The sequence below is a fragment of the Alosa pseudoharengus genome, unplaced genomic scaffold, assembly GCF_046254945.1.
Source record: "Alosa pseudoharengus isolate Yale_2024_CS ecotype anadromous, Long Island Sound unplaced genomic scaffold, YU_APseudo_1.1 YU_APseudo_1.1_scf_23, whole genome shotgun sequence".
Lineage (NCBI taxonomy): Eukaryota > Metazoa > Chordata > Actinopteri > Clupeiformes > Clupeidae > Alosa > Alosa pseudoharengus.
This window is the reverse complement of record NW_027468685.1, coordinates 9,018,410-9,041,671: the sequence shown is the minus strand read 5'-3', so window position 1 is coordinate 9,041,671 and position 23,262 is coordinate 9,018,410. Positions and strand designations below refer to the sequence as shown.

The window sequence follows — 23,262 nt, the reverse complement described above, 5'->3', positions numbered from 1 at the left end:
GAGAGAGAGAGCTCAACCGAGGAGTGAATTATATGATATAGGTGAGGCATACATTATCAAATATGCAGCATGTAAGGTGAACCATCGGATTAAAATAGTGGTATCAAATGCATGGTAAAGATGACAGTTATAATTGCCCCAAAGTGGCCAAAGCAATACAAATATGCTGGTCAGTGCAACATTAACTGCAGTTAAGGAGGGGATCAGAATCCACAGCCTAATACTCAACAGATGGACAGATCACCTGACCTGGACTGTATCTTGACCCTGTTTGTCAAGTTGACGATCAAATTTAAACACGACTTTGCATAGCATAGCCTGGCACTGCATGCATACCAGTATAGTCCTGGACACGCTCTGTGCTGTTAAGGATAAACAACAATAGCCACGCTAGCTAGCGCGCTGATGATGGATTTGTGCTGATGGGTGGCAGAGCTGATTGAAGCCTTGGAGTGTTTACATTTAGCTTATGTGCATATGCGTGATGCCTCGACCCGGGCCCCTATTAATAAGAGGAATTTCAGCTGGAGGGAGAGCAGTGGGCTCTTCAAAGCCACGAATGAGATAGGGGGTCGAGTGGGGTAGGGGTAGGGGTAGGGAAGGGGGACAGGTTATTCTCCCTGATGGCAGCTGGGCTTGGCCCCGATTGGGCCCGCAGTCAACTGCTATTTAGTTCTGACTGCCGTCCCTCAGGAATTTCTTTTCTTTTTTTCAGGGAGAGCAGGGAGAGTAAGATGGCATGCCACATTTGTGCTGGATGAGTGTTAATATCTAAGGGGAATTGTCTGGGACAGATGTTTTTTTAGCTTTTTTTTATCCTGCAAAACCATTTTAATAATTGAATTTATTCCCATATCACATTACAAGTCATAGCAGACCAACTAACAGATATGTGCAAGTACTTTGCAATTGTAATGTGTTTTGCAATTTTGATTGTAGTATATTTTTGTCCCCATTCATGGTACACCCCTGTGGCTTAGTGAGCACCACTTGATACTCTAATGTGACAGACAGTTCTTGTAGTTTAAACATTGTACCTTTATATTTCTTCCTGTTTTTACATCTTTATCAGTTACTACTTTATCCAAAATCTATAGTGTTTGTTAGCATCTTCAGTATGATGATATTCCCTCCAAAGGAATAGCATGGAATCCAGAGGCTAATGTTCTGACAGCCTCCTAAAGCTATTGAGTGTCTGTTTTACAGCGAGCCATCAATCCGACTCAGCCAAGAGGTGTTTGATCCACTTTATTGGTGAAATTCAAGCAGCTCTCTACAGTGCTTGGGATCAGGCGAGGATAACTGCCGCCGAGAAATACCCACAATGCACCACTGGAAAACCACCTCAGCTGGATGTCTAAAGGGTTTCCCAAGCTGTCAGATGCTGAGAGGCCTGCGCTTGGTGTAAATCGACATGCCTAATTCGTGGCTGCAAGACCAGGCCCTGCTGCACGTATACTAAATTAAGAGGTGCTGAGAGCTTATTGAAAGGCAGCCCAAAGAGTCCCTGTTGACCGCTCAGGCCTTTAGGCATCCAGTCTGACACTGATCCAGGGTCAGTCCTTAGACAACGCATCTGCTTTTTTAAAAGGGGATTCATGGTTTAGCTTCAGAAAATATGCGTCTGCGTACGTTTTCATCTGCTTATTATTCACCTTAAAATGGAAACTTTAATCAAGGGAGGAGTTCGAAACAGCTGTGTGGTTGCAAAACTTAAGGTGGGCAAAGGGCTGGCAATGGAAATTTGTGATAAAATCACACTACATTTTATCCAAATAGCCTTGTTTCTGTCAACATTAGTTTATTAGTAAATAAGTATTTTTGATGTATATAATATGTGTAATACTATTATGTAGTTTTACACACACACACACACACACACACACGGACACACATATAGTTTTACACTATAAATACACACAAAAATAAATAAGGTATTCAATTCTAATGTAGGAGCAGGCAAGAGTGCAGGGCCAAATGTATAAGTGATCAGAAAGAAGAAAAGGCAATAAGGTACAATAAGGTATTCAATTATCAGGAATAAACGAAAATATTTAGACTGAAAAGTATATGGTGATCATTTTTGGAATGGTTACAATTTATTTTCCATTATTCCACTGCTTGGTTGAATTTCCCATTGTCCTACGTAATTTAGAACGACCATTAACCGTATGTTATCTGCACACCTATGAAGTAGATCCATTTTTTTGGCCGTATCACACTTGTATATTAATTCGCCGAACTCTTTGTGAAGTTTAAATGAACTGTCACGTTGCATCCGAGCTGTAAAATGCAGACGTTCAGAACATTGCAACATTGTAGCATATGACAGAGGTGGCTTTTAGCTAGATGGATGACAGCAGGCTAAGTAAAATAGCGATGTTTATAAGCTAAAGTTCATCAGAATCTTGGGATACGCCCGCTTGACAACGGGAGAGATAGAACTAACGACTGGCCTTTGGCCGTAGCAACCATCCATTTAGAACTAGTAACGGCAGTTTGTCCTGTGAGTTGAGAAATTAGTTGATATGTGTCGGAAGAAATTAGTTCTACAAACAAGACAGTTTTAGCGATTAAAACGTTTAAATTGTAACAGGAAATGAACACTACGCAAGTGGCAACAGTGGAATAAGCGGGATAATGGACTCCACAGTGGTCTGTTCACAGAAGTTAATGCACTACGCGGCTTCGCGTCGGGGCCGTTTTACAACCTCGACCGTGCATTAACTTCTGTGAACAGTAATATAAACTGCATTCTTCCGCCCGTGTCGTCCATTATCCCTTACTTATTTCCTACACACTGGTCCTTTAAGTAATTTTTTAAAAAAAGGTGGTATCTGAACTGATATATAAAACTACGGAGCCCCTGAAGGGACATGGTGGGAATATTTTTTTAGAGATGGAAATGTATTTTTAGTGCTCCTTTTGCATTCCCTTGCAATAATTTTTGCGCTCCTTAACTGATATACAAAACAGAATGATGGAGAGAGAATGTTTTGATTGCTGAGCATGTGAAACTGAGATAAAAGTGTAAGGATACAAAGAATGTCTCCCAGGGATATTGACATTAACTATCAGATCAGGATCAGGGAGTTCAATGGCCTGAATTTTTGTCTTTAAAACTAAAAATATAAACAAGAGTCAGTTTGGCCAGGTCCTGGCCTCGCCAATTACTGCCAATTTGATTTTTGAGTTATTTTTAACCGTGCTGACTTCCTGAACAAAGTGCTAAGATTGAAATATTTACATGTTGCTCAAACTGAGAGAAAAAAAACCTTGTAATTGAGATGGCTCTGCTGAGAGGCAGGCATCCTGACATGCTCTTGTACAGTGAGCAGGTCTTTAGAGCGTGTGTATTATAAGCGCTGTGTGATGAGTGAGAGCGTGGGAATCGGTGCGTCCTGCGTGTGATCCGCGGAGGTCTCGTTATGTGTGTGAGAAAGAGAGGCAGCTCAGGAGTTAGACGATCACTTTCCGGCATGTCTGGAGAGACTCCAGAGTTATAAATCTAAATGGAGTGATGTGCTTCCGCTGTGAAAGGGTTTTTCAATCCTGTTGAGTACTTTTGTCTATTTCAGGATGCCCTTAGTATTGCTGTGTGAACATGACCTATACACCCATGCATTTATGTGTGTTTCAAGTGACTGCTTCACTTGAGGCAGCAAAACAAAGTGTCAAAGTAAAGTGTCAAAACAATTCTGAGCTATTTTCTTAGTGGAAATACACCTCATTTATTTTTCTACCTCAGTTGCATTAGCTGATCATGTGTGTGTGTGTGTGTGTGTGTGTGTTTATTTATTTATTTATTTATTTATGTAGACAAAATCACAGTTTTGCTGGCCACACAGTAGAAGATATCAACTGTTTGTCAGTTCCATAATTAGATAACACACACAGCCGGATTGCAAACAAATAGGATTATTGTGGTAAAACAAAAGGACACCACTACTCAATCAAGTTATTTCTGATTAACTGTTAGTTGTAGGAAGCTGCCTTGCCTGATGTTTTCGGATAGCCCATGTAACCATAGCTCCATGGCTAGAAACCCAGCTTTATTCATTTTTGTTTTCAGACTTTTGCATTTGGCAAGACAGACTTGCTGGTAGCTTAGCCTGTTAGCAGATTAATAGGATAACTACCAACAGTCTCTCTAGCAAATAGATCAATCTTTAAGGAGGACCATGTCAGAAATTGGTCTAAATGATGATAGGATCAATTACCATCTGTAATGAAACTAGCCTACTGGTGCAGGTATTTTAGGTGGAGTTTAGAGGAAAAAACAAACAGCTTGTCTACAGTGTGTGTCTGTCGCTAAGTGCTAAAGTAACCCCTTGGCCTATGAGACAACTATGCTAACAAACTATCAGACACAGCTAGGTTACAACATTGGCAAAGGCATTTCCTTGTGTCTAGTTTCCTTGTGAACGACTTGCTTATGCTGATTGCTTGTATATTTTCATGACAATGAGTTTATATTACAAATTATTCAATAGATTACTACAGATTATTACAGAAATTAAAACAGTTATTTCCTACCACTAACGATAGCTCACTTGTCTCCAGCTTTATGGGGAATACCATGAGCACCCGGGTTCTTCCCGTCGGAGAGAGGCTACTCGCTTGTTGACAGAGAGACAATGGAAGAAACAACACCATCACCATGGCCAACATCACCATGGCCACCGTGGACACAGCCGCAGCCACCATGGCCGGCATCACAGCCGCCACCCCGACACAGAGGCCGACGCCGGAAAAAGCCCAAAATCCGAACATGGCCACATGTCTTCGCTGAAGAAGCGGCGATCCTATTCTAAGTGTAGAGGTGAGAGGTCAAAGTTTAAATCAGCTGTTGAATATGATGGGCTAAAGATTTCTTAATTTCATAAATTGGGGGATATGCTTTTCACCTGATTTGCTGATTAAACACAGTCTAAGAAAGATTGATCTTTGATTGATTGAAATTAGTCATCACACACACACATATATATATATATATATATATATATATATATATATATATATATATATATACATAATTGGTTTGTGATGTTAATTTGCTGAATATGGCTTTTTTGGTCAAAACTGGTATAGAATGGGTAGGTGCTGTCAGGCTACAGTCCCCATGCCATGTACGGGCCCAAATACCCATCCGACCTGCGGTCATTTCTTGATCACACCCCCATCTCTTTTTCCTGTTTACTTCCTGTCACTTTCAGCCCAAAATATATACTTAAAAAAACTGGTATAGAATGATAAGATGATTACGAAGAGGAACAGCCTCCTCCACGTGTTCTTGTTTCAGACTGTGTGGCACGTGTGCAGAGGTTCCTGGTTTCCAGATTGGGCGAGGACTGGATCTTCCTGGTGTTGCTGGGGATTACTATGGCTTTGGTCAGCTGGAGCATGGACTATGCCAGTGCTAAGAGTCTACAAGGTACAGATTAACAAGCGGTTCTCCTGTACCATCCTCCATCACACTTCTCCATCACATGCTAGACAGGACAAACACAGTGTTATAAGCTACTGTATTTTTTTTTATAGAGAATAGAAGTGGTGATAACTTTAATTTCACATTTGGTGGATTATTTGCTAGTGCTTGCTGATCAATTTGCATGAGTAATACTGTTTTGGATCCATAGGCCTACCCTTTTATTACTTTCTATTATAATAATTAAATTAATAATTATAATAATATTGTAATATAAACTGCATTCTTCCGCCCCTGTCATTACCTAGATTGTATAATGGATCTTTATGGCCCTTTTAGCTGTCTCCATGCAATTATGAACTGGTCCAACTTTCTTTCTTTCTTTCTTTATTTCTTTCTTTCTTTCTTTTCTCTCTCTCCCTCCCTCGCTGTATACCCTTATCATCAGCTTACAAGTGGATCCATACTGAGCTGCGGGGTAATATTCCATTACAGTATCTGGCATGGGTCTCATATCCCATGATCCTCATCATGTTCGCCTCTTTCTTCTGCCACCTGGTGGCACCCCAGGCTATAGGTGAGTTGCATGACCTGTGCCCAGTTATGCCAGTGTCCTCACTGTGCCAGTGGGGTATTTGCCAAGTGCTGACCCATGGATATTCGCCAAATGCTTCTGACTAGCATTTTTGATGCCTTTACATTGAACTATGACCTTACACTGAACTATGATCCCTACATCCTTCCATAGGCTACCTGTAACAAGTCCAAAATTACTTTTCCAATAATGTGTATTTCTTGGGGATAAAAATACAGCATACATACTAATTAGACATTATGTTTTGAGATATAAAACACTTTAGCAGAAAAGCTACTTGGATTTTCAAAAACATCAATGCACGACATCCTCAAATTGCCCCAGTCTCACCTTTGACTTCATTCAGTTTCACTTTAACCATGTTTTCACTGAAGGCTTCAGGTCTCATTATATATTTATATATTTATAATGTCAGTCTAACGGCTGAAATGTATAATGTCAGTCTAACGGCTGAAATGTATAATGTCAGTCTTACGGCTGAAATGTATAATGTCAGTCTAACGGCTGCAATGTATAATGTCAGTCTAACGGCTGCAATCTGGTGTGCCAGGCTCTGGCATCCCCGAGCTGAAGACCATCCTGCGAGGTGTGATCCTGAAGGAGTATCTGACACTCCGGGCATTCGCTGCAAAGGTTGTGGGCTTGACGGCCGGCCTGGGCAGTGGCATGCCTGTAGGCAAAGAGGTGGGTGCGCTCTCTCATGTTACCGTCTTCTTGACCCAGTTCCATCTCCTCTCGTCTGCTTGATATTCGCCTTCTGCCTTTCTGTCACAGGGCTGTCAAAGCGGTTTATGCTTTTTTCCCCCCTTCCTCCTCTTCTTCGTCTGTTTAAAACAGGGTCCTTTTGTTCACATAGCCAGCATCTGTGCTGCTTCGCTCAGCCAGTTCATGACTTTCTTCTCGGGGGTCTACCAGGTAAGTAGAAGAACTTGGTGAAAACAGTTTTGGTTATTTTCTGCTGATTAAGATTCAGAGTTTTTGCCACGGTAAACTATGTCAGTTTCAGCCCCAGCATCTCTCTCTCACTCACCCTCTCTTTCTCTTTCATGCCCTCTCCCATGTGTCAGTAGAGCCCCTATTGTTATACTGACATCCTGACCGTGGGATGTGCTGTTGGGGTGGGATGCTGTTTCGGGACCCCCCTTGGAGGTGAGCCGGCGTCCACATCTACAGATCAACAGTTCACAATTTTAACAAATCTGCCACTCATTTTACAGATTCTTATTTAATCTCAAAAAAAATAAGTAGATATGTACATAAGTACATAGCCTACTGTATGTTTGTTTGCCCATTAAACTCTTTTTGGTCACAAAAATGATGTCATGTTTTTTTCCTTCCTTGCCACTAGGGGTGCTGTTCAGTATAGAGGTCACCTCTACCTACTTTGCTGTGAGGAATTACTGGAGAGGATACTTTGCAGCTGTGTTCAGTGCCTTCATATTCAGAGTGCTCTCTGTATTTAACAAAGATGCAGGTAAAGTGGCCATTCAGCCCTCAGAGGATGTCAGAGGGTGATGTGTAGTAGTTTCACTATGGCAGACTTGGCATGACTACTGTCAAATGAGCAGACATTTCTCAGGTATCAAGTTTCAAGTGGCTCTTGTATCGGCTGATATATTCACTTGGCATATAAGTACAGTGCAGTGAATTGCAAACTGTATTAACATCCACATTTCTTATACTTAAGAGGGCTATATATATTCTATTTCTATTTTGTTGTGTTGATACACATTGTTTGGATAGCCTAACATACACTCCTCAAACAGTCAATAAATGATCTATGAGCTATCAAATGCCAAGCCCTAACTCTAAAATAAATGTTAGCTAAAAGTACTCTACTCTTATTAGTCAGCAGCATGTAATTTATGAACAAGAACATATTCAAAAATAAAAAAATTATAGAATATTATTTCTCCTGTTTATTTTATTTACTCTCACTCCATGTTCTTTGTCTCTTGTAGTCACCATCACTGCTCTCTTCCGCACCAAATTCCGCATGGACTTCCCGTTCGACCTGCAGGAGCTGCCGGCATTTGCCGTGATTGGGTGAGAGCGTGGGCCAGAGCGTGCCGTTCGTGGTGAGGGCCAGTGATGCCGCTGTGTGCACAGTGCTGGACTTCCTTCCTCCCTCCCCCCAAACACCCCCTCCTCCCACCCGAGAGTTCCCTATACGGCTCTCTGCATGCTCCGGGTTAACCTCCATCCTCCCCCTCCACTCTTCTTATAACCACTGACACAGCACCCCCCTCCACCTCCACCACCACCACCACCGTCTCTCCCCAACCCCTCCACCCTCCTCCATCTTTGTTCCTTTGAATTTCTTGAGAGCCCACCAATTAAGTCCGCACCATCAACACTTCAACAACTATATAGAGGGATAGAGATGTAATAGGACATTCAGGAGACACAGCTACATTTTATGTTGTATTTAGTTACCACATCAACTGAATGGCATATTCATGACACATAGAACACAGTAGGCCAAGTCCAAAAAGTTTCCATTTAACCACATCTTAACTAGAAAAAATAAAGGTGAAATATGATCTAACTGGGGAAGATTCCAAATAAGCTTATTTCCCAAAAAAATTATGTGTTTCTTTAATGCATCAATAAATCATTGTAAATAATATGTTTTTGGTACGTGTAGTATCTACCCCCAGGTGGCAAGGCTTGAGTAAAAAATTATTATTTATTTTTATAGTGATGGAGGGATGCTTGCCTCAGTAGGGTCTGGTTTCTCAGATTGAGATTTATGACTGCTGTGCTGGCCAGGCTTTGGGGTGTGGTGCAGTAACAAACAGGGAGACTCAAAATGGCTCCCTGCTCTCTGTCCTCCTCTTCGGCAGCATCTCCTGTGGGTTCCTGGGAGCCTTCTTCGTGTATCTGAATCGGCAGGTGGTGCTGTACATGAGGAAGCCCAACACACTGACGCGCTTCCTCACCAGACAGTAAGAACATGACACACCCACTGAATGAAACACAGCCATAATATAGGCTTCTTCCCTGTTTAAAGTTCATCCTCATTTACTTACTTGATTGATACTTGATCACCATTTCCTTCTGTGTGTGTAGTCGGCTGATATTCCCCGGGTTTGTTACCCTAGTGATCACCACCTTGACCTTTCCTCCTGGTTTTGGACAGTTCATGGCTGGAGAGGTTTGTTTGATATGATCTCTCTATTCCTATGTGTCTTGCCTGGGTGGTTGGACTTATTTAAAACTACAGTTCAGGTGACCTAGAAGGCAATTTAAGAACAAAAAAATTTACTCAGACAAATAAGAGTCTCAGACGCTGGTTGCACTCAGACTGTGGAGTTTCACAGTCAAATAGGCAGTTTGTTCCATGCAATTGCCCTTGGCTCAGGTGGCTTCAGATCTGTGTATTTCCATTTGAGTTCGCAATATGCCAGTGTCTGAAGCATCTCATCTGGAAAAAGGAGGGCTCTCATGACAAGGCACTTCGAACCATTTTATGAGGTGCCATAGCTATTGCAAAGTTTGGGGAAACTTAACAATTGTGATACAAGTAGTTAGCCTAAAATGACATTTAGAGTTGTTATTTTCAGTACTTAAGGTTAGAGTACATCTTTAGTGTGCAACATGATATATTTCTCATTATTTATATAACATAATATGACTGTAGATATTCAAGCCATTTAAGAGGCGTGGTGAGTTCCTATGCATTTTTAATACAAGTTACAGCCGCTAGTTTTTGAGCACAGCTTGAGCTTGGCCCCTCTGACAAACCCATTACTCCTAACACTGAAACATTTAAGTGTGTCAACAGTAGTCTTACATATGATAAGGCATTAAGGTGATGCAAAATCGCTTTATTCTTGAGTCTGATTGCAAAAGAGTAGAGTGCAAAGGCTTATTTTTTCCTGTGTTGTCCTAGCGTTGTTCCAGAAAATACTAATTCCCTGTACTTGTTTGTTTTTACTGTCAACGTGGTTTGTTTATTGTTTGTTGTGGATGCTGTTTGTTTTTGCAGTTAATGCCCAGGGAGGCCATCAACTCTCTGTTTGATAACTTCACCTGGACCAAGGTGTGGGGAAACCCACCTCCACCTGGCCTGGGGCGATCTGCCGCCTGGCTGCACCCTGATGTCAACGTGTTTGTCATCTTGCTTCTGTTTTTTGTCATGAAGGTACTTCTTCCACTTCAGGCACAAATGTGTACTGCACACACACACAGACACACCCAAACACACACACTCCCTCTCTCTCATTCTCTCTCTCTCTCTTTCTCAGACACACTTTGTCTCACACACACACACTTTCTTTCTTTCTATCTCTCACTCTTTCTCTCTCTCTCACACACACACACACACTCTCACACACACTCTCTCTCTCTCTCTCTCTCTCTCTCTCTCTCACACACACACACACACACTCTGTGACTGAGGACTTTCCCCTCTGCTACAGTTCTGGATGTCTGCTGTGTCTACCACCATGCCCATCCCCTCAGGAGCCTTCATGCCTGTCTTTGTCCTGGGTATTTACTTTCTCTCAATTCTATTCAATTCCATTTCATTCTATTCCATTCTATTCTATTCTATTTTATATCATATTATATTCTTATTTTTAAAAAGTCTCTTTCAGACTATGTGCAACCTTTTTTCATGGCAATGACCATTGTGTAAATTAAAAAGACTACAACTGTGAAATAGTATGATATCAGGGAGCGATGAATAGATAAGGAATATTTTAACACCACTAAAGGCTCACTCTGGGACCATATAGAATAACCACTTAAAGAAGCTATGAATGTGGGGGGGGCGTTGTAGCGCAACAGGCTACAGCGCCCATACCATATATGGGTCCAAGTACCCACGGGGACCCAAGTTCGAATCCGACCTGCGGTCATGTCCCGATCCCACCCCATCTCTCTCTCTCTCCCACTCACTTCCTGTCTATCTTCACTATCCTGTCAGAATAAAGGCAAAAAGCCCCAAAAATATACTTAAATAAAAGAATCTATGAATGCATGATAAATAGATACATGCAGTTGATAAGAGCAACTGCATGTATAGATACATGGAGATGTATAGATCCATATAGATCCATAGAAACTGAACACTGCAGTGGCTAAATGCATGCTGGGTAACTTCTGCTGTTGACCCAGGTGCATCGTTCGGGCGTTTGGTGGGAGAGATCATGGCCGCGCTCTTCCCTCACGGCATCCTGTTTGACGGAATCCTGTACCGCATCATCCCTGGAGGGTATGCTGTGATTGGTCAGTCTTCCCTTCTTCTCCTGCAGCTTCTGTCTCGTGCATATGTTATGTCCTTGTCTTGAGATAACAAAATGTCCTTCCTTTTCAGCAGATCTGTTCTCTGACATTTCCACTTGCCTCAATTGCTTGCATTTAGGCCTCATTAAGACTGTTAGCTAGCATGTTCTGTTTTGCCATTTCCAAATATGCCAAGTTTTCAAAATATGCCATGCTGCATTGCAACCACATTTTAACCACATTGCACATCGAATTTTGTGAAATTCTGTCTGAAGGGGGCACTGCAACTGACATACAGTATTGCAGTATTATGGACGGTACATCTAGTTTCTGCAGGAATTGCTAGGGCAGTCCCCTTAAGGCATGTCAGAATCCTGGTCTGTTACCAAGCCAAACATGCTGTATCTGCTCACATAAATCAAATATCAAAATGGTGGAGCTTGTGAATCTTGTGTCTCCCCATTACCTAAATAGCCCCCCCCTCGCCTCCCACCACCCCCCCCTCCCCTCTCTCCCCTCTCCTTGGCTTGTACACTTCCAACTCCATCGCTCAGCTAATTTATCATCCATTCAATACACTTCTTGAGTTGGTCCACTGTGCAAAAACTTTTTTTTATAAAACGTTTACTAATTATGTTTACCTTCTTTTGTCCTCACAAATGTTTTATTTACTATTCTGTATAGTCCGTCTTCTCCTTTCTCCTCTTGCTGCATTCCATTGCTGACTTCCTGTTTGCAATAAGTACATGCCTGTGTGTCTCCCCTCCCCCACTCGCCCACAGGTGCCGCAGCGTTGACGGGGGCTGTCACTCACACCGTCTCCACGGCGGTGATCTGCTTCGAGCTGACGGGTCAGATCTCGCACATCCTGCCCATGATGGTGGCGGTGATCCTGGCCAACATGGTGGCCCAGGGCCTGCAGCCGTCCCTCTACGACTCTATCATCCAGGTGAAGAAGCTGCCCTACCTGCCCGAGCTGGGATTTGGACACATCAGGTGAGCAACTGGCCATCGGAGGCAGACATGTTGGCTCTGTTGGGACACTGTCAAAGACAATTACATACATTTACATTCATCTAGCAAATACATCCAAAGCGACTTACAGAAATAAGGAATAACATTCAAGCTACAATTAATTTAATTAGTACTACATTAATCAGTGCTATAACTCGAGGATAAGAGTACAGAAGTTACTAGAAGTACTAGTCAACTTGTAGTAGAAGGAGAAGTGGTAGAAGATGAAGGTGGGAAGGGAGGGAAGTGCATGTTAAGTGCATGTTAAGTGCATGGGAAGTGCATGTTAAGTGTGTTAGACATCTAAAGCTGAAGACTTCTAGCCTAGAAATCTACGCACCATAGCTAAATCTAGACACACCGGTCTAGTCTAGCAACTCTCCGTTGGCTTGCGAGCTGGAAAAATGAAGCTTCAATAAGGCCAATCACATCGTGTATAGAGTCGGTAGGTGGGCTTAACATAATGATTGATGGCAGAGTTGCAACGGTTCGGCGTGAATTCCCTGCTACTTGAAAACAAAGAAGATGGATGTTGCTGTTGGCGAACAGCGTGACACGAGTTAAGCTTTTTTTAAGTTGAAAAAGTTTGAACTAGCCAACTAGCTCCACTGGTGGGAAAACACATGGGACTCATGAGTTGTAGCTCTATCCTATTGCGTGCAGAGGTAATTTTGAAATACAACCTATTATCCCGCTCCTCGGACTGAGCACTGTGAACAGTGAGTCCCCAGACCCTACATTTTTAATGTGGGTCTGGCTCGTCAGACTAGAAGACTTCAGCAGATAGTGCATTTTAATAGTTTCCAGTTTTGGGAATGCACGCACGTGCACATACTACACAGATACACACACTGTCTGCTCCCTCTCTTTCACATGCTCTCTCTCTCTCTCTCTCTCTCTCTCTCTCTCTCTCTCTCTCCTCTCTCTTATACTGTACATGCACACAAACACATATACACACATGCGTACGTACACACCCACGTGCAGTTTGACCAAAGCTTCCCTTCCTCTTTTGCATGTGTTAATGACAGGCATACACACAGAGAGATAAATAAAGCACAGAGCATTTCCAAATTTAGTACATGTGGCGACATACAAACACATCCTTTAATCCCACTTTCAACACAACAGAATTGTTTCAAATATAGTAAACAGCACACACACACACACACACACACACACACACACACACACACACACACACACACACACACTGGTACAGACACATTGCATTACAAACATTACATACACATCACTATGAACAGTATGTTCCAAGCCATTTTTGAGATCCATAGCTAAGAGTCTTAGTAGGGCTATTGGCTATTGTATCTCGTGTCAAGCCGTTAAAGGCAACATTAGTCATCAGTAGTCCATCATGCCTTGAGTAGGGTGATGACAGCTGTCTGATCTCCCTATCTCCCCTTTCCTCTCTCCTATCCCCAGTCAGTATAACATCTTTGTCGAGGACATCATGGTCCGGAAGGTAAAATTTGTCTGTTCCCAGACAACGTGCCGAGAGCTGCTTTATCTCCTGGACTCTGTATCCCTGAAGACCATCCCTCTGGTGGACTCCAGAGGTATGTTTGACCTCTGACCTCTTTCTTGACTGCATTAAAGCACCGCTGGCGGGACATGGACCGACATATTCTCATATAGTCCAGAAGCCATCAGAAACCTATAATCTTAATTGTGCAACTCGTCTGTCTCACGATTGGCCTTTAAGGCTGTCACTCTTCCTCTCTCTCCTCCAGAAAACATGATCCTATTGGGCTCTGTTGACCGGTCGGAGCTGCTGGCTCTTTGCGATTGGTGGCTATCTGTCGAGCGGCGAATCATGATGCACAGCCAGGGCCTGCAGCAACAGGAGTCCTGCGTCAGGGCCAGCTGGGAGTCCTTCGCCTTCGTGGACGAGGAGACGGACGACAACGGAGACAAAGTCAGTCCAACTGTATTGATATTAGAAGACATTCATACAAAGTAACGTACAGTGAGATGCACATTTTTCATCAGTGTGTTCATCAGTTCCCTGGATAACGAATCCATGATCTTGGTGTTGTTGACTCTTTGGTCCACCAGTCAAACTACAGTATTGCTGTAAGAGAAGTGTTACATGATTATGTGTTTGTTACTTCTGTCATTCAGTAGCCACAGATGGACACAGATGGACCTGAGAAGGGTCTTCATGATGATGTTGTGATATCTAAAAAGCCGTTCACACCAAGAACTATAAACGCTAACAGCTAAAAGTATCCCTTTTGCTAACATGAATGCCATCGCCCTCAGACAAACTGTAATGATAACAACATGAAAAATGATATCATTGGGGATCAATCAATCAGAGTGCTTTCGAGAACAATAAAAAGCAGAATCCATCAAATTATAGCCACCACATTCATCAACACAAAGAAAGACTTTCCTCATTATTGGTCAGTGTGGATGCTCATATGGTCATAGTTACAGTTATCTTTATTGTTAATTGTTCTGGTGTGAACTAAGTGGCCATGGGGTCCAAGGTTTGAATCTGACCTGTGGTCATTTCCCCATCCCAATCTCTCTCCCATTCCTTTCCTGTCTCTCTTCACTGTCCTATCAAAATGAAAGAAGAAAACTGTCATGAACGTGTCATAAACAAGTCATAAACGTTTATGACAAAACGCTTCTGTTATTAAGTGTCATTCGTTTTTTGTCATAACAAGTCAGGGTTAGGGTTTGAGTTAGGGTTAGGGTTAGGATTAGGGTTAAAGGTTAGGATTAGGGTTAGGGTTCATGTGTCATGACTGTCATGTGTTCATGAAAGTGTCATGTCACTCTTATGTCGATACTGTCAAGTAAAGTGTTACCAAACTTTATTTTTATGTATGCTCTTTGCTAATAGGCCTGTGTGATTTAATGGGTTTACCTTTACTGTTGTAAATAGATTCACATTGTTCCATTTTGGATTTGTCTTTTGACAAATTGTAACTCCTAAAAATGTACTGTGTATATCTCACACTAAGATATGAAGTATATTAAAAAAGAAATCCATTAATGCTATTTAGAATTACCCTATCCAGGAAGAGCGAAATGGCCCTTTCCCTTCACCAAAACCCACAGAACCAGCAGCCAATCACACGACTCCTGGTGAGTAATATGCACTGAAATTCCAACCAATCACAAAGCCCCTGGGGTGCACGGTGATGTTATCTACCACTATCAGAATGCTCCCCTGGTGTGTAATCCTAACCATCCCAATCAGATCTATTCTGGTAGATATATCACCTGCCGATTGCTCCAGTTATGTGATTCCTAGAGAGCTCCACCATCTTGTTAAAAAAAGAGAGAGAGGGAGATGACATAAAATGTGTCATTTTTTCTTTTCCAATATCCATTAGCTCCTCTTCAGCCATGCTATTCTCATTTCATCATGCTCATTTTTTTGTTTACTCTGTTTTTGTCATTTCTATTTCCATTTCCATTTACTTCCTTTCATTTTCACCCCTTCTCTCCCCCCAACCCTCCAGTCCTGCCTGTTCACCTCTCCCTTTGCCTGTTTACCTGTCTTTGCCAGATAAAGGCCCTCTGCAGTCTGTGAGAAGAACTCTGAGGAATATCTTCTCATCCTCCTCAGACAGACAAACAGAAGGTCAGACACAGGTACATTGTGTGTCTGTCTGTGTGTGTGTGTGTGTGTGTGTGTGTGTGTGTGTGTGTGTGTGTGTGTGTGTGTGTCTGTGTGTCTGTCTGTCTGTCTGTCTCTGTGTGTGTGTGTGTGTGTGTGTGTGTGTGTGTGTGTGTGTGTGTGTGTGTGTGCGCGTGCGCATGTGTGTGTGTGTGTGTGTGTCTGTGTGTGTGTGTGTGTGTCTGTCTGTCTGTGTGTGTGTGTGTGTGTGTGTGTGTGTGTGTGTGTGTGTGTGTGTGTGTGTGTGTGTGTGTTTGTGTGTGAGCGTGTGTGTGTGTGTGTAAGTGTCTATTTGTCTGTCTGTGTGCATTCATGTGTGGGTGGGTGCATTTTTATCCTGGAAAAATATGACCGCGAGGGGGAATAATTTACAAAATGATTAATGGCTCTTATGAAACAAATTCCAATATACTGCTGCTGGATTTGACAGGCAGGTTTGGACGATAACAGGAACAGGAAACACAAGCCTGACCTGTGGGCTCACAATAAGTTCATCAAAGTTCACAAAAAAGTAGAACAGCACAATACTCCTACTCAATGCTGACATTGTTTATTGCCAGTTTTATTCCACAAAGGACTGCCATAGCAGACAATCATATCCCAGGAATCACTGTTTCTGTTCTTTCTTTCTCAATTACTGTCTTTCTTTCTTTCCTTCTTTCTTTCTTTCTTTCTTTCTGTCTCTCTCAGGACATCTCTCCTCCAGCCTTGACTGACTCCATGACTCCAGAAGAGGTCTGTTTCTCATTGCATCTACCTATTACATTAACACCAATCTTTAAGATGCACAGTGTAATATAATGCAATGTCAACTGCATGTTTATTTTATCCAAAACCCATTAAACATAGCCACATTCTTTACATTTTTAATTTAATTCCTGTTTTGAATGGCTCATGTTGTTTGACTAACCTAGTCCTCTGTTTTGACTCTAATGAATATAAAGTGATGAGTTGTTTTCAGGTCAACTGTTCTTAGGATGCGCTAGACAGTGAATGATTTACCGGATAATTTGTTTATATTTCTTTTTATAAATGATGCATTTTATCAGCTACTAAATAAAATGAGAGGTTACAAATACGATTTATATTATAGATCATTTTGATTCAGTATATAAAGTATATTTTACAGTGATGTACTCTACTCTGCTCTAATAACCTAAATCAGAGATGGTTCAAATATTTCATCAGATCATACATCAGAAATCATAATGGTTATCCAGAATGCCTAGACTGACTTTGTCATACGTACTCTAGGCATATTCTAGGCAGAATTTGAGTGTTTCAACCGATACGGGTGGGGGGTGGGTGTTGCCTCTGCATTCAATTAGATAGACCTAACCAATCAGCGCAACGAAAAAGCTTACCTTGAGCTGTAGGAAGAACACCCGAACCATCCTACTTTTTTTCTGGTCTTTTTTTTTTTTTTAAGTTATTGCGCTGTCAATATCTTGTACAACACCTGATAGCAAAATCTAAGACGACAAAATACGTAGCAGGGTAGGCTATTTGGAAAAATTGATATTTCCCCTCCTTCGTTTTAAAAAATTATTTGTTCACACAGATGTTACAAACATGTTATAAAATAGCTGGCGACTGGTGTTGCAAACCCCTCGAGCAAACAGGTGGCCAATCAGAGATTTCAAACAAACGAGAGAACAACATGTCACAATGCAAACATGCTGTTTTCCCTTGATGAGTTATCCCACATATCCACTTTGGCTGAAGTGTTCAGAAATAATCATTTTCAGTGATAAAACCTTCGTTTTCGTGTAAATGAAAGGCCAGACCGCATGGAAATAATGTGCATTTATCCATATGGGGTCTTAGAAGCCGTCTGTCTAGCTTCTAGCTACAGCGTTTTTGTTGCAAACAAAATCAACCTAAGCGTGCTCAGGTGACGTGATAGACAAGGCACTGTTGCTCATCCGTCCATCATCGTAAAAAGCCCAATTTGATTGGTCCAAACAGCTCTGGTTCGGGCACAGTTGCTCCACAACGGAAGTCCAGGCTGGCATCCATGCTTTTATGTACTATTACCAGTGGTGTAGTCTATGTGATACGCAGGACTATGCAGTATACCCACTTAAAAGCATTACCATCTCAGTATACCCACTTAAAATAGGCAAGGATACGTATTAACATTCAGGGTTGATCACAGTATACCCACTACAGCTAACTACACTACACCACTGACTATTACTCTTTGCTTTTGTTTATGTAAAGCACATTGTATTACCCCTGTGTATGAAATGTGCTATATAAATAAACTTGCCTTGCCTTTCCTTGCCTTGCCTGGTAGCCTTTGATGATGAATATAAGGGTAAAGTCTATTAACAGAGTAACACAGCCGTTAGTCAGCCCCAGCTCTGTCTAAACTGCATATTAAGATACAGTGGCAGAACAAGGTATCACTTGTGCAAGGGATGTGTCTCTGTTAAACTGATACGTTTACAGAACGTCAGAACAGTATCATTGTTCCGGTTGACAAGCCATAGAACCAGAACAAAGAACATGGTGTTATTGCTGTGTGACAGTGATAGGTTTCGATCTGCCACACTCCACGCCTTTGCTCCAGAGTAGTCCCCAACCTTCACCGCTATTTCAGGTCCGGCTTTGGTCACTAATCCACCGTTTGTATTAGCATGCACGACAGGGCCATGGCGATATGTGTGTGTATGTGTGCGTGCGTGCACGTGTGTGTGTATGTGCGTGTGTGTATTTATGGAGGTTCATCGTGAGTTCATTTCTGATTGGCCGGCTCAGATCAAAGCGTGGGAAGAGGAGCAGATGGACGAGCCCTTAGAGATCGATCAGATCCGCATCGACCCTTCGCCCTTCCAGCTGGTGGAGAGGACGTCGCTGCATAAGGTGCGAGAGCTCCACCTCAGAATTACAATCACAGGGTGCGGCCCAAAGTGCTACCCAAGAGGCCTGCTAACTGCATAGGAGTAAACTACTGAGCATCTGGAAGGAGATGCTGTTTCCACATCCATGTGTCTTAGTGTTTAGTTCAAGATGACATTTAGCTGACAAGACTGAGATGACTCGACCTGGAATGAAATGTAAACATATGTTTTGTTTGTTGTCTGTTAGACAGGGTAGATTCGCATTGTGTTCAGATCGGATTTTCCGCTAGATGTCATTTAACAGACTGTATATATATATATACACTGACACACTGTATATATATATATATATATATATATATATTTATATATATATAATTTCTGTATTTTTTATGGTTGTCTGTGGACTCAAAATACCTCAAAAGCCATTGGTTTGCGATGGACAGCTCATTCGATTAATGGCTGCTCAGATGATACCCTGCTTGCTCCCGTATTAGGAGTACTTTACTCTACATTCCCCTGTGAACCATGCCATTAAGCCCATGACATGATTGTCAATTTCATCTGATCCTCATTATTCTTCCCCGTAGACTCACACATTGTTTTCCTTGCTGGGCCTGAGTCACGCATACGTCACCAGTATTGGGAAACTGGTTGGGGTTGTGGCACTCAAGGAGGTGAGTCATGCGCTTCCATGTTCTATTCTGCTACTCTGTTCATCCATTCTGTTTCTCCCCATTTTCTCTATCTCTTATTTTTTCTCTTTGTGTCTCTCCATTTTCTCGCTCTCTTTCTCCTTATCAAAGAGTATAGAAGTAACTTACTTCTATACTCTTTGTCCTTATGTCTCCCTTTCTTTTCTCTCTCTTTCTCTCTCTTTCTCCTCATTTCTTTCCTGTTCCGGTTTTAATCTAAAAATATACCTTGCCCTTTGCTTTCCCCCCCCCTCAATGGAACCTTAAGCGTAAGCCCAACCTTTCACTTGGAGAGATGCCGCATCACATGGACAATCACATTTGTGCACACTCTACACACACACACACACACACACACACACATACACAGACACAGACACACACACACATTTGCACACACACACATGCATTTTGTGCACATAAGCATACATACATACATACATACATACATACATACATACACGTGCACACACATACACATATTCTCTCACACACGCACGTACACACACAAACACACACACACACACACACACATACACACACACAAACACACAAACACACACACACACAAACACACACACACCATGCACTGAATGAGTCACATGCATTAGACTAGAACATGAAGTGACAGGAGGTTGGAAAGGCTCCAGAGAAGCTGAAGGAGGCCTTGCGTCTGTTCAGTATTCCAGCCAGAGATGATGAAGTCATCCTTTTACCAACACAGCAAATTTATTTCTCATATCAGGTGGCAGGCCATCTATTATGTCTGTTGTGTTTTATGAATCGAATGATCTCTTCACCTCCTTCAAACTTCTGCTAGTACTTAAAACTTCTGCATTCTCATCCTCTGGTAAAAGTATTGATTGATGTCATATTAATTGCTACCTAATGTCTCCTGTGCATTGTAGCTTGAATGTTATTCCTCATTTTGGATGGAAGTCACTTTGGATAAAAGTTGCTTAATGAATAAATGTGATGTAAATAAATGCATGCGATACCAGACAGTGGCTAACAGGCAGGCTACACCAGACACATTCCATTCGCAGAACGTATGCTGCAACAATTAGCTTCCATTATAATCAATGGAACTGGCTACACCAGACGTCATAGTCTACACTCGTGACGCGGAAATAGACCAGTCTTCTAAAACTATTTTTATTTTTATTAGTATGGCCATGTCTGATTTCGACAGATATAGTAATTTGCAATTCATTCTGATATTGTTTGCTTTTATATATATTAAAAAGGGTTAAAAGGGTATGAATAATTTTGGACACGGCATTTTTCATAAATAGAAGAAATTGGTATGTGGCAGTTTCATTTTCAGTCAGAACAAACATATTGGTCAAGAGAAAATCAACATTAAATCATTATTTGCCTGGGGTATGAATTATGTTCCTAACTGTATATGTATATGTACAGTAGACAGTGATTGAACGGGCAATCAAAGTGCAGTTGCCGCACAAGGCCAGGTTATCTCACCATGTAGACTGCTTGTTACAAGGCCCAAAAACATGTCAGTCATCGACACCTTCATAACTATTTCTGTTGCATGTGATGCCTAATCTGTGTAGAATGGTGATTAATCTATTTAGTTGTTAGTATTTTCCAGGGGTATTGTCAATTATTAAGCTATAAATAAACAGACTAACAATGAAAGAACAAAAGCCTAAAATCCTCGGGATGTTTGACACGTGTGTGACGTGTCTGTGGCTTGCAGCTCCAGAAAGCCATCGAGGGGTCGACCCGCAGCGGCGTGAGACTCCGCCCCCCGCTGGCCAGCTTCCGGGACCCCGGCCGCAAGTCAGCCAAGCCGCACACCTCCACCTCCTCCGCCCCCTCCTCCCCGACCTCCCCGACGGACCCGACGTCCCCGTTCTCCCCCGCGCTCACCCTTCACCCTCCCCCCGCCACCGCCACCGTCACCCCCACCCCCACCCCGGCCCCGGCCCCGCCCGTGCCCGCCCCAGCGGAGGAGATGGAGGTGTGGATCGAGGGCGTGCGGCAGGTGCAGGTGGAGAGCACCAGCAGCAGCAGCAGCAGCAGCAGCATCAGTGGCAGCAGCAGCAGCCTCAATAGCGCCGGCACCGGCACCGGCAATGGCGGTGACAGAGAGGGAGGTGAACCCTCGCAGGTGCCCCCCACGCCTCCGTCGCCCTCCACCATCCCCCTCTCCACCCTGCAGCCCGTCCCCGAGGCTCTGCTGGAGGAGAGCGATGAGGAGGAGCCCATCTAACTCATCGGGGGGGGGGGGGGGGGGGGGGTGGTGTGATGTGATGTCTTGTTTATTTTTTACTTTTTAAGTTTTTTTTTTTTTATCATGTTGGAAAGATTTTTGTTAAATAATCTTGCTTTCTCTATTCTCAGACTGTAGTTGGATGAGTTTGAAGTCTTGAGTCTTTTGTGGTTCAATTGGGTTATTTCTGAATGAGATGGATCATTCTAGATTTTGTTTTCTCATTCTAAAAGAACGCCTTAAATGTCACATGCATCAAACCATATTTTGTTACCTGTGAATTAGTATGATCAGAAATACCATCACTTTAAGGCAAAAGTAGCTAAAAGAGATTAAATACATTATCTAATACAAGAAAGGACAGTCGAATTATTATCATTAGAACACAATCAAATGAAAGGAAAGCATAAATATCTCAAATGAAGTTGCACCCATATCACCGAAAACTCAAGAGAAACTAAAACTCATTCTTATTCATTATTGTTGTGATGTATGTGAGTGAATGGATCAGTTGAGATCCTGTCCTGCTTGAGAAACGTTGAAGGCATTCGAGAAACCTGTACTCAGGTTGGTCTGGCTTTTTTATATGGTTGTTTGATACGTAGCATTTGAGTTGCATGGATTTTTTTTTTAATCACAAGATTTCGCCTCCCAGATTCATACAATTAATATTCGTATATTGATCCATAAAAGTACCTCTGTATAGACTTGGTAGCTATTAAATATTCTCTTTCAGCTATTAAAAAATTCTCTTTCAACAGTTTTATTGAACACGTAGGCCTACAGTACATGATGCTGAGATGGAGAGGCATCTTGACCATAACAGTTATTCTGTCACGAATGCTATGGCCGTCTAAAGAGCATAGTTTAATTTATCGCAAATTATGTATCCGGATTAAGTGTACTATCACTGTCAAGTGCAGTGAAGCATAAATGTCAAAAACTGAAAAATCTTCTAGCTCCATGCACTCTGTCCGGGTTTGAAAATGGAGGTGAAAAAAATGCCTTAGTAAATATGAACAGGGATTTTTGTCCATTCCAACTCCACGCCCACTTAAATTCCTGTGTCTGGCACTGAGATTGAAATGGAGATCAGTTTCTCTTCTGACAATGACAAATCCTGTGTCTAGAGCCATCAGTATGCTGAGGCTTCTTCTTTATGTCTGCAGGTGAATATCTCACATTTTCTTTGTGAAAGGAGGTGTTTGAAATGACCTGTCCTCTGTAAAAAAAAAAAAAACATCCTCACTGCCTAATTTATATAATCCATGAAAGTAAAGCATAACTAGTATTTTACCTGCATTCTTTACATACTGTAGAATTAATAAAAGAAATGCTTGGTTTGGTTTTAGAGGAATATGGAGAGATCTGACGATGACAGCATTTACTTTGTAGGCTGAACCATCCCTTGAAATCCCATTAGAGAAAAATCCTTTCAAGTCTTCTTTCAGCTATCAGCCTTTTTCAACAAAGTGCTCTTAACCTTGAGTCGATTCTCAAAAGATCGATACAATCTTTGATAAAAAAACTAAAAAAAAAAACTAATGACGACGCATGA

General features: G+C 42.1%; 2 protein-coding genes across 2 annotated transcripts in view; both read left to right on the top strand.

Annotated features, from left to right (window-relative positions):
• The window catches only part of clcn1a (chloride channel, voltage-sensitive 1a), a 24,354-nt gene extending 2,650 nt beyond the window's left edge, over nucleotides 1-21,704 (top strand). Inside the window, exons 2-24 of the mRNA XM_076300911.1 lie at nucleotides 4,564-4,822; nucleotides 5,303-5,434; nucleotides 5,877-6,005; nucleotides 6,574-6,707; nucleotides 6,861-6,938; nucleotides 7,094-7,172; nucleotides 7,372-7,497; nucleotides 7,985-8,069; nucleotides 8,870-8,971; nucleotides 9,096-9,180; nucleotides 10,015-10,170; nucleotides 10,448-10,517; nucleotides 11,148-11,258; nucleotides 12,038-12,251; nucleotides 13,713-13,846; nucleotides 14,021-14,205; nucleotides 15,308-15,389; nucleotides 15,817-15,921; nucleotides 16,634-16,662; nucleotides 18,691-18,795; nucleotides 19,364-19,450; nucleotides 21,189-21,537; nucleotides 21,589-21,704. Of these exons, the coding sequence (XP_076157026.1) occupies nucleotides 4,564-4,822; nucleotides 5,303-5,434; nucleotides 5,877-6,005; nucleotides 6,574-6,707; nucleotides 6,861-6,938; nucleotides 7,094-7,172; nucleotides 7,372-7,497; nucleotides 7,985-8,069; nucleotides 8,870-8,971; nucleotides 9,096-9,180; nucleotides 10,015-10,170; nucleotides 10,448-10,517; nucleotides 11,148-11,258; nucleotides 12,038-12,251; nucleotides 13,713-13,846; nucleotides 14,021-14,205; nucleotides 15,308-15,389; nucleotides 15,817-15,921; nucleotides 16,634-16,662; nucleotides 18,691-18,795; nucleotides 19,364-19,450; nucleotides 21,189-21,537; nucleotides 21,589-21,704 (2,952 nt within the window). The remainder of the gene's footprint in view (nucleotides 1-4,563; nucleotides 4,823-5,302; nucleotides 5,435-5,876; nucleotides 6,006-6,573; nucleotides 6,708-6,860; nucleotides 6,939-7,093; nucleotides 7,173-7,371; nucleotides 7,498-7,984; nucleotides 8,070-8,869; nucleotides 8,972-9,095; nucleotides 9,181-10,014; nucleotides 10,171-10,447; nucleotides 10,518-11,147; nucleotides 11,259-12,037; nucleotides 12,252-13,712; nucleotides 13,847-14,020; nucleotides 14,206-15,307; nucleotides 15,390-15,816; nucleotides 15,922-16,633; nucleotides 16,663-18,690; nucleotides 18,796-19,363; nucleotides 19,451-21,188; nucleotides 21,538-21,588) is intronic.
• The window catches only part of LOC143140430 (glyceraldehyde-3-phosphate dehydrogenase-like), a 227,536-nt gene that overhangs the window by 146,971 nt on the left and 57,303 nt on the right, over nucleotides 1-23,262 (top strand). The gene's annotated exons all lie outside the window — the stretch shown is intronic.